This window comes from Haplochromis burtoni, unplaced genomic scaffold (genome assembly GCF_018398535.1).
Source record: "Haplochromis burtoni strain Fernald_Lab_line unplaced genomic scaffold, NCSU_Asbu1 Contig_430, whole genome shotgun sequence".
Taxonomy (NCBI): Eukaryota; Metazoa; Chordata; class Actinopteri; order Cichliformes; family Cichlidae; genus Haplochromis; species Haplochromis burtoni.
Window position 1 is genome coordinate 63,559 of NW_024582791.1, and position 10,296 is coordinate 73,854.

The 10,296-nt window shown below is 41.7% G+C and overlaps 2 protein-coding genes across 3 annotated transcripts in view; one reads left to right on the forward strand and one right to left on the reverse strand.

Moving 5' to 3' along the window:
- The first annotated feature begins 319 nt into the window (after positions 1–319).
- Positions 320–3,674, forward strand: pnp5a (purine nucleoside phosphorylase 5a). The gene is made up of 6 exons (XM_005945294.1): positions 320–559; positions 1,025–1,194; positions 1,294–1,397; positions 1,493–1,668; positions 1,762–1,952; positions 2,846–3,674. Exons 1-6 carry the CDS (start codon positions 537–539, stop codon positions 3,067–3,069), a joined length of 888 nt encoding a protein of 295 aa, XP_005945356.1. The 5' UTR covers positions 320–536; the 3' UTR covers positions 3,070–3,674.
- Position 3,675: 1 nt separating this feature from the next.
- Positions 3,676–10,296, reverse strand: part of capn1 (calpain 1) — a 31,731-nt gene continuing 25,110 nt past the window's right edge. For both annotated transcript variants that reach the window (XM_005945291.3, XM_005945292.3), the window contains exons 12-22: positions 10,148–10,159; positions 9,832–10,043; positions 7,461–7,500; positions 7,295–7,360; positions 7,140–7,197; positions 6,970–7,034; positions 6,792–6,860; positions 6,596–6,674; positions 6,311–6,427; positions 6,064–6,122; positions 3,676–5,945 (exon numbers count right to left, since the gene is read on the reverse strand). In XM_005945291.3, the coding sequence (XP_005945353.1) occupies positions 5,919–5,945; positions 6,064–6,122; positions 6,311–6,427; positions 6,596–6,674; positions 6,792–6,860; positions 6,970–7,034; positions 7,140–7,197; positions 7,295–7,360; positions 7,461–7,500; positions 9,832–10,043; positions 10,148–10,159 (804 nt within the window). In that variant the 3' untranslated portion in view covers positions 3,676–5,918. The remainder of the gene's footprint in view (positions 5,946–6,063; positions 6,123–6,310; positions 6,428–6,595; positions 6,675–6,791; positions 6,861–6,969; positions 7,035–7,139; positions 7,198–7,294; positions 7,361–7,460; positions 7,501–9,831; positions 10,044–10,147; positions 10,160–10,296) is intronic.

Sequence of the window (10,296 nt, forward strand, 5' to 3'; positions counted from 1 at the left end):
ACAGAGACACAGATCGATAAAGACTGAATGGATACTTTAACTTATAAATAGAATTACTTGGATCAGTGGATCTCGAAACATCATAGATTGTTTATGTGAACATAACATGAAAAGTAATGAGTGGGCTGGAGTGGGAAATGTCGTGAAAACTCTTATATCCAGCTCCACCTGTAGTATAGGATGTTCCGTGGGTGTGTATTTCTCTGTGGCATACCGGTCTGAAGGTGTGTCCGCTCAGCCAATGAAACTGCAGCAGGTACATGCGTCAGCAGAGGAGGGGGGGGAGGGGGGAGTCACCGGTCCTATGATAAAGTCTGCAGCTGCCCCTCTTTCCACAGAAGTGAGAGAGAGGAGCTGAATACTTCACGGGACTCTAAAAGACAAGAAGAACTCAACAGAAGACTTCTTCCACCTTCTCTTTGATATTTTTATACGCCTTAAAAACTTTTTTTTATTTTCAGACTTAAAACTTTAAGTCTGTATTTACACCTACATTTTTTTTCTTACATTCTCAGACGCTTCGTTTATCTTCCGAAATGTTTCCAGAGGCAAACAGCTGGTGAGTAGATTTCTAATATTTTAATTACTTTTTCTCGTTCAGTGTTGCTCAGCAAGTGACTCTTTCACGGCCGGCTTTGGATAGCGTGAAAAAATAGACTGGACTGAGGGGATGCAAAAAATAATACGCGCATGCGCTCTTGTTCGCGGTGGAGTGTCGAGAAATGATTCATTCCAAGAGGAGTGACGCGTCTAATTACATAATGAAGCGCGTTTCACAAATAAGTGGAAGTAAAGAGTTTGAAATGTTCTAATGTTGTAAAAATCAGTCAATAAAATTGATATTGGACTTGTGAAGTGAAGGTCACATTTTTGGTCACCATGGTTACTTTCGATCTTCCTGTGTGAACCAAATTCATAAAAATGTGCTTCTGCATCATATCAAGCCATAAAATTAGTGTGTTCATGTGTGCTGGACTGTCACGGTGATCTGCCTGACCTCTGCCCTTTTGTTAATGTCATCCAGCTACAGCTACGAGGAATGCAAGGCCACTGCTGATTGGCTGCTCGCCCAGACAGACACCCGACCCACTGTGGGCATTGTGTGCGGCTCAGGGCTCGGAGGGCTCGCTGACCTGTTAAAGGACCAGGTGGCCTTCAACTACAAAGACATCCCCAACTTTCCGCAGAGCACAGGTGAGCTACACCTACTACACCGACACTTTACCACAGCGACTCCACATCAGCTGAGCAGCTCCTGCTGATGTTCACTGTTATATTTTTGAATTCCCACAGTGCACGGACATGCCGGGAAGCTGGTGTTTGGACACTTAAAAGGAAGGCCGTGCGTTTGCATGCAGGGACGTTTCCACCTGTATGAGGGCTACTCAATACAGAAGGTATGTGTGTGTTTGCAAAAAAAATATCCCGTAATTTTCAGTAAGATCCCCCCAAAATATTATTCATTTATCTTCTGTGATGTTCTTTTTTCCAGATTACATTGCCTATGCGCATCTTCAAGATGCTCGGTGTTGAGACGGTGATGCTGACCAATGCAGCCGGAGGCCTCAACCATGACTTTAAAATGGGAGACATCATGATCATCAAAGACCACCTCAACCTGCCCGGCTTCGCTGGCATCAATCCTCTGAATGGACCCAACGATGAGCGGTGAGACGTGTTCTCGTACAGCCATAAAAAGCAGACATTTAAACCTCCTATAAGCTTAACCTAATCTTCTTCCTGTCTTCCTTCGTCTGTCAGGTTTGGCGTACGTTTCCAATGCATGTCCGATGCATACGACAGAGAGCTGCAGCAGCTGGCCATGGACGTGGGACAGGATCTGGGCTATGGAGATTTCCTAAAGGAGGGAGTGTACTGTGTGCTGGGCGGGCCAACATTTGAGACAATCGCAGAGGGTCGCATGCTGCATAGACTTGGCGCTGATGCTGTCGGTGAGCTGATTGTTTTGTTGATCTGAGTAAATGTAACGAATGAATGTAAAGTCCCAAAACTTTAATCAGATCAGAATCTACACATCTGGATTTTTAAGACGTGTCAATCAGAATCAGAATACTTTATTGATCCCTAGGGGAAATTATTTTTCGTTACAGTGCTCCATTATAAACAAACATTAACAGAGACAGACAATACACTAACTAAGAATAGCACAATAACAAGGACTATCAATTAGATTTATCAGCTGATGGCGATAACAGGACTTGATCAATTCAAACCACGTGGTACCACAAAAACCAGCCACAGCGTCCTGTCTGATATTAACCTAATCATCAAGCTGATGCCCACAAAGCACGTGGAGTTTATTAAAAGAGCACTGTATCAAATGCCATCATGCAGTTTTGAATTTTATTCCAAGAAATGACAGTTCAGTAGAAATGCTTGAAGTCCTTTTGCTGCAGTGACTTTGAAAACGTGTGATTTGCCCCGGGCTGCCCAAACCTCAACTTGAAGCTTTACCTTTGAGGAGCAAAAACACGTGAAAAACATAAATTTAAGTTTCCTAAAGTGAGTCTTCTTTGTATGCATGCATACTGAGACTTCTCATGAAATTAAAGCAATAAAACTTATTAGAAGCCTCTAAATTAGCTTAAGCGAAGTTGGTTTCAGCAGTATTAGATCTGCAGTTCTTCTTCTTTTGATAACACTATAAATCCCAGGCTTCTCAACATTACAGGACATAGTTCCCAAGCCAATTAGAAACAAGGAAAACATCTCTTTTGTGTTATTTGCATTTTTACATCCTTTCTTGTGTGTACTGGCTGGTTTATGGCTACTCTATTCTTTCTATTAGAGTTGTTTATATTTGTCTCGATCTTTTCCTCTCCAGGCATGAGCACAGCCCATGAGGTGATCGTCGCTCGGCACTGTGGCATGCGCGTCTTCGCCCTCTCCCTGATCACCAACCAGGTTGTGATGAACTACGACAGCGAAGAGAGGGCCAATCACGAGGAGGTCCTCCAGGTGGGCAGGCAGCGGGCGGCGCAGCTGGAGAGGCTCGTTTCCACCATGGTGACCAAAATTGTGCACAACAACGACGGCCTAAGAGACTAACAGCCGTGTTTAGGCCTCTGGGATATTTTATGTGGTCATGTTCTACATTGAAGAAAATCCCACTCAGTTGAGCTGATTTTAGCCTGAGGTCAAATGGTGAAAGCATTATAGTTACCTGAAGAATCTCACTTGGACACACAGACACAGAATCTTTGAAAACGTACTCAACTGTTCTCGTATTTCATGTCACTGCGCACAAAAGGTTACACATTCCCCTGCTGAGCAGCTCCAGAAGAAAGTTGTTCAGTTCTTTTTATATAATTTTAAACAAAGTGTTATTTTTTTCCCTTATCTTACAATATAGAATCCCCTTTGTAAATGTCTGCAATTTAACTTAAAAAGAGCCAAAATCTGCTGTAAAAGTCTTAATTTTATAAGGTTGTAAAGATGTGTACATTAACCAAACTTATATTGTATGTAATGTATTTGAGTGTACCTGTTTTTGTAGGATGTTATTGTTAAATGTACTATTTATTACTATATCAAGTTTGTGTATTTCCCCCTATCATGATCACACCCATTTCCACAGTTTTATTTGCAGCCTTTTTTTTTTCCTTTTTCTTTTTTCTGTGGACTGTGCAAGACCAATAAAACTTAGACATTAACTCAAAACCTCTCCATGTTTATTTCCCAAGTTTATATAGAAGAAGTGATACAGAGAAAGCTACACAGTAAACCAGCGCATTGCATAATGAAGGGTTTGGTTCACAAAGCGACCCAAAAAAGTTATTACTGTAAACATTACACAGTTTTACACAAACATCACTTAACATTAAAGAAGACAAGAATGTCAGAGTATCTTAAAAACGTGAGGGTTTGGCAGTACTTCTCAAAGAAAAGTTCTTAAAAATAAAAAAAGGCAAAAATTTGTAAATTTTTGGCAGAACAAAAGAAACTGTCATTTAAAAACTGTGGCACATTACATGTAGATGCTCCAGACAGCATCGTGTAATTCTGGAATACCTCGGATTAAACTCTTGCTTTCCTGACGGGAAAGAAATGAGACAGTCATACAATATATCACATTTCACACAGCATGCATACAAACATATCCACCCATCCCCGTTTACCCTTACCCGAAACTTTGACATATTGCTCCCTTCAAAAGGCAAGACTCAAACAGCGTTGACACATCCCTTTTTATTACCACTTTAAAGTCCAGTTTATTTCATACTTTACAAAACAAGAAAACAAAAACAGAGCCATGCATAAAGATAAGCTTGTATATATTAGAATAAAACATTCACAATGATCCAGCACCTCACCATTGTCTCTGCAAAATCTGAACGGGCCCTTTATGCTGAGGTGAAAGCAAAGTTTGGCACAGGATGTAAGAGGCCAGCAGTGATGCTACAGTACAAACTACTAATAGATTTATAACGCACAGTCATCTATGCCAGCCAGCACACTAAGCAACTCTCCACTTCGACTGCATCCAGCACTGGGTTTTCTAAAGATTGTCTTCAAATGTAAGCAGCTGATTTAAGCAGTCGCCATTTGAATTTGGCCACAGAGGTATTTATGGATGCTACCGAAACCCCAACATGCAACAAAGCTCAAACACAAATGGAGTCAAACCTCTCTCACGTCAAAGGGGCAGAAAAACCCCTGAAGATTAGGTGGTAAATATTTAATTATAACGTTATTAAGTTAGAGTGAAGTGATTAGAAAAACACAAACAAGCTATACTAAAGATGGAAGTCTGGCTAATGTATTAATAACCACATTCATACTATATCAGAATTATTAAAAACCCAACCAATTTATCTGTGGGCCAATATTATCGACTGATAACAACTACTTGCCAGTCTATCGTTATCAGCATTTATAAAGACAGACAATGAAAATTTTTAAAAGCACCCTTCAACCATCTTATGACTGTGATGTTGCGTAAGTTTGTCCAGTGAAGGGCATCCTGAAATTTCCCTGTTGGCAACACGTGATTGAAACCCCAAAAACACAACAGCTAGCTGATTGTGAGATTACATTCTTCTTCAATGTAATTGAGCAAATAAATAACTTCACATAATTTATTTTAATTTTTAAAATTGATGGCAAGAAACCCTACAAACAAAATCTGGTCGGGGTAACGCTGTATCAGCCTTATGTCTGCTTAATGTTTCAAATTATGTAATGCTAGCAAAACAACGTAGGCCTGGACCATGTCACATTTAAGACATTACACTTAGTAATGTAACATATAAACACTACTTTGGCTTTGGTATCATGTCATAGTTACCTTAGTAAAATACACTGTAAAGTTTATACACTGTAAAGTTTCTGTGGGCTTTGAGTGACATACAATTTTGGCACTTCATCATGTGTTTAGTAACTTTCTATAAAGCTTTAGCATGTAGCCTACAGTGTTAACTTTACGAAAAGGTAAAGCTAGCTTTAGCATGTAGCCTACACAGTTAGCTTTACAAAAAGGTAAAGCTAGCTTTAGCATGTAGCCTACACAGTTAACTTTACGAAAAGGTAAAGCTAGCTTGTAAACTAAATTTTGTACGTTAACAAGTTCTGGTCCAGTTAAAAAAAGAAAAGAAAAATAAAAGTATGTCTCCACACCCTCAGATTTAATCAGGTGTTTTCTTTCAGACCCCAGAGTAGCCAGTTTTATCACAGAGTTGACCAAAGTGGAGAAGCGGGCGTCTTTCAGTTGGCGAGACAGGCAACACATTTTCAGTACAGGCACTGTAATCAAGATTTTACAGGTTTTTAAGCATCAGAGGACCTCAGCAATGCGCAGCATAGAGGGTGAGGAAGAACTGAAGGGAAAAAGGCACTTCTGAAACCACATAACAGACCAAGAGCTGCAGTGCAAAATTTACAGAGGAGTCCACTCATCTTTAGGCAAACATGGTCAGGGTGATCCACTGCAGAACAAAGAGAGTGTTGGGATTAATGAATGAAAACTCTTAATAAATCACAGAGAGTGAATGGAAAAAAACAAGCTTTTGTTTATACAACAGCATTTGTGATGGGATTTTATACCTGGACGAAGTTTAGAGATATCTGACCGTCTCCATCAGTGTCCAGGTTCTTAAAGGTTTCTGCAGTAAGAGAAACAAAAAAGATCATTTGACTCAGAACAGAAGTATTTTAGCTTCTGTTAAGCTTTGCAGCCATGCACTGTATGTTTGTGTTTTGTTTTGTTTTTTACAGCAAAGCAGGATCAAGTTGCACAAGCAGTTAGACTGTCCCTTGTGAACCAGTGAACAACTGCAATAGTGTCACTCACTGAACATTGTCTCCAGTCTGACCAAACAGGTGACAAAGTTGTCAAAGTCGACAGCCATGTCTGCCTCTGTGTATCGCAGGATGATCAGCTGGAACAGGTGGTTAGTCAACTTGAAACCTGAAGGAAGCAAAAGCAAGAAAACGCATACAACAATGTGAAAAAAATGTCAGCGAAGGTGCTCCACCTACAACTCAGAAAAAATGCTTTCTGCATATACTGCTGGGACTTAAAAGTGCTTTTGTGATTTTTTTTTTTTTTTTGCACTTTAATACTAAAGAATAATACCTGCAGATTCAAGAGCCATTCTCATCTCGTAGGAGCTCATGGTGCCCGATTTGTCCACGTCAAACTGCCTGAATACAGTCTAGATACGGGGAGGGGGGGGGGAACAAGAGACCACCAGTTTGAATCAAATAACAAAATGGAAACACCAGTGCACTAGCTATTCGCTGTTAACTCAGTCATGCAATTTAACTCTCACCAGGTATCGTTTAATCTTTTCCCAGAGTACGTGAAACTCTGTCAGGCCCAACTTCCCACTGCCATCAGTCTGAGTGAAGACGCTAAGGAACATTTCGTGGTCAGAGAGACATTAACGTGAAGAGATCCAGAAACAAAAGAAACAGGAAGCAGATATTTCAACTTCACATCAAGGATACATCCATGAGGTTAATCATGCTGCGACAAGCTTCTTGTGAGAAGCCATCTGTCTTCAGGTCTTTATCTGTGGACGGCAGGAAGTGAAGTGAAAAGAGAGAAGAATACACGTCTGTTTTAAATATTGAAGTCTAAACTATGTTAGAAACATTTCATAATGGCAGTGCTTTACGTTTGCTGATGATCCTGTTTAATATGGTTTGCAGCTCTGTGACACTGATCTCCATGTCCTGTGGGCACAAACAGATGTGCGTTATATTAAATGTGACTGCGCAGGTGCCTTGGACTACTATTGCTATCTCCTACAAGTTTTGAGAGCGTGCTTACTGCTCCTGCCAGCTGCCTGAAGAGATTCTTGAAGCTTGGGTCAATCTGACTCTCATGTAGCTGAACCTGAAACACAAAAAACAGATGTGTTCACTACACGCTTTTTTCCCCACCTCCTTTCGCACAATATGGCCAGATGTGGTCACATGGGGTCACTTCTTCTCACCTCTGCTGGAATATCTGCTTTAACTTCATCATCGAGCTCCCTGATGGAGAAACAAGACAACAGCTGAAGTCAGATTTAGACTTCAGTTTCAGTTTTGTTTATATAGTTCCCAATCACAACAACAATTGCATCAAGATGCTCCTTATTGTAAGGTAGACACTACACTAATACGTACAGAGAAAAACACAATTATCATGTGAACTCCCTTTTGACAGGATGTTAACACATGTATGTTTAGCTTTTGAGTACCTATACACTAGCATTGTCTAAGGAGCTTGGAAAGAAAAGCCTCTGGACTTGTTTAAGTTGCTTGAAGACGTTTCACCTCTCATCCGAGAAGCTTCTTCAGTTCTAAGGTCAAATGGTGGAGAGTCCCAGATTTAAACCCAGTGGGAGTTTCCCCCCAAAGAGGGACAAAGGACCCCCTGATGATCCTCTACCTAATCACATGAGCCAAGGTGTGAAAACGGGTGTGGGTCACAATCAGCCAGGGTTTCGGGTGAGCTCATTGTGAAACCTGGCCCCACCTTATCATGTGATTTCCTGAGGTCAGATGGCCCAGGATGTGAGTGGGCGTTAAGGCGTCTGGGAAGGGATCTCAAAACTGGATTATAGATGGCAGAGAGTTGGTGTCGTAAACCACCGCCTCTGTTCAAAGATGGTCGCTCACAGTGGACATAGATGGCTTCTTTCACTCCTCTTTCAAACCATCTGTCCTCTCTGTCCAAAATGTGAACATTGGCATCCTCGAAAGAGTGTCCTTTATCCTTAAGATGCAGATGGACTGCTGAGTCTTGTCCTGTGGAGGTGGCTCTTCTGTGTTGTGCCATGCGCTTGTGAAGTGGCTGTTTGGTCTCTCCAATGTAGAGGTCTGGAGCATTCCTCGCTGCACTGTACAGCATACACCACATTGTTAAGTTTGTGTTTTGGAGTTTTGTCTTTCGGGTGAACCAGTTTCTGTCTGAGTGTGTTGCTGGGTCTGAAATGCACTGGAGTGAAGTGGAATCCTTCACTGCGCACATTAACGCCGTGGATAAAAACATCAAGTTCACCAGGGAAGACACAAAGGACAACTGTTTGCCTTTCCTGGACTGCGCTGTGCACATTGAAGAGAACGGCAACCTCAACATCGAAGTTTACCGGAAGCCCACACACACGGACCAGTACCTCCTCTTTGACTCCCATCACCCTCTGGAACACAAACTTGGAGTAATTAGGACCCTACACCACCGGGCAGAACATGTTCCCTCTAAGCCTGAAGGGAAAAAGAAGGAACACACACATGTAAAGGAAGCACTCAAAACGTGCGGCTATCCTAAATGGGCGTTCTTAAAGTCAGCAAAGAGGCACAGAAAAGAAGACCAGACACCAGCGAGGGAGGATAAGAAGGACAGACGCAACAACATTGTCATCCCCTATGTAGCCGGTGTATCAGAGAAACTCAGGAGAGTTTTCTCCAAGCATGACATCCCGGTGCATTTCAGACCCAGCAACACGCTCAGACAGAAACTGGTTCACCCGAAAGACAAAACGCCAAAACACAGACTTAACAATGTGGTGTATGCTGTACAGTGCAGCGAGGAATGCCCAGACCTCTACATCTACAAACTGGATTATAGATGGCAGACAGTTGGTGTTGTAAACCACCGCCTCTGTTCAAAGATGGTCGCCCACAGTGGACGTAAACCCTGGCTGATTGTGACCCACACCCATTTGCACACCTCGGCTCATGTGATTAGGTAGAGGATCATCAGGGGGTCCTTTGTCCCTCTTTGGGGGGAAACTCCCACTTTGTTTAAATCTGAGACTCTCCACCATTTGACCTTAGAACTGAAGAAGCTTCTCGGATGAGAGGTGAAACGTCTTCAAGCAACTTAAACAAATCCAGACGCTTTTCTTTCCAAGCTCCTTAGACTACGATGACCTGGATGACTGAGAACCTTCACAGACATACACTAGCATTATATTTATATAAACAAGAATTGGATGCAATAATTTTAGCCTGTACATATACCGAAAGTATATGTACAGCCTGTAATAGTCACACATACATCACCAATAATATTTGGTTGAATTTCCCTTAGCAAGCTTGACCTTAACCAAGCTTCTGGCATAATCCTGGCTGGATATTAGGCAACTCCTCTTGGCGGAGTTTCTTTAAACAGAGTTTTGAATAAGGTCGAGGTCGGGGCTTTGGGAAGGCAATTCCAGATGCGTCATCACTAATGAAGTTAATAGGCCTGTCTTGTGAACTTATAAGGCGTTGTGGAACCTTTTTTGTATATAATGCTGTATATACAGTCTAAATCCCAAACATGACTGTCACAGCAAACATGTCTTCTACACTTCCTGCAAGCCGGTGGCTACTTACTCAGAGCCTGCAGGCTTCTCAGAGAACACCCTGAGGACGAAGTCGCCGTCTTTGTTTGGCTCAAAGGTGGAGGGGACGATTATGTACTCCCCTTTCGGCAGCTTCAAACGTGAGCTGACCTCCCTCAAGTTGATGAAGGTTTCTGATCGAGCGCTGGAGGCATGAGAGAGGAAAAAGTCTCGCTTCAGGTGGACCCCTGAACTCCCCTTGAACTGAGAGGGGCATTAACAGAGGTAGCATTATGTTTTTATTCTATTCTCTGTAATATATATATATATATATATGTGTATATGTGGAAAGTAGAAAAACCTCATACCTCATCTGGAACCTGCAAAGATAGCAGAGATGGAACATGATTATAATCAGTGTTGTTAAAAGAAAGAAAGAAAGAAAGAAAGAAAGAAAGAAAGAAAGAAAGAAAGAAAGAAAGAAAGAAAGAAAGAAAGAAAGAAAGAAAGAAAGAAA

Bases quoted from the DNA above. Each gene is read 5' to 3' on its own strand.
- pnp5a (XM_005945294.1), top strand. From the start codon at position 537: ATGTTTCCAGAGGCAAACAGCTG. The intron at 560-1,024 runs GTGAGTAGATTT...AATGTCATCCAG, and splicing joins TTTCCAGAGGCAAACAGCTG to CTACAGCTACGAGGAATGCA. The intron at 1,195-1,293 runs GTGAGCTACACC...GAATTCCCACAG, and splicing joins CAACTTTCCGCAGAGCACAG to TGCACGGACATGCCGGGAAG.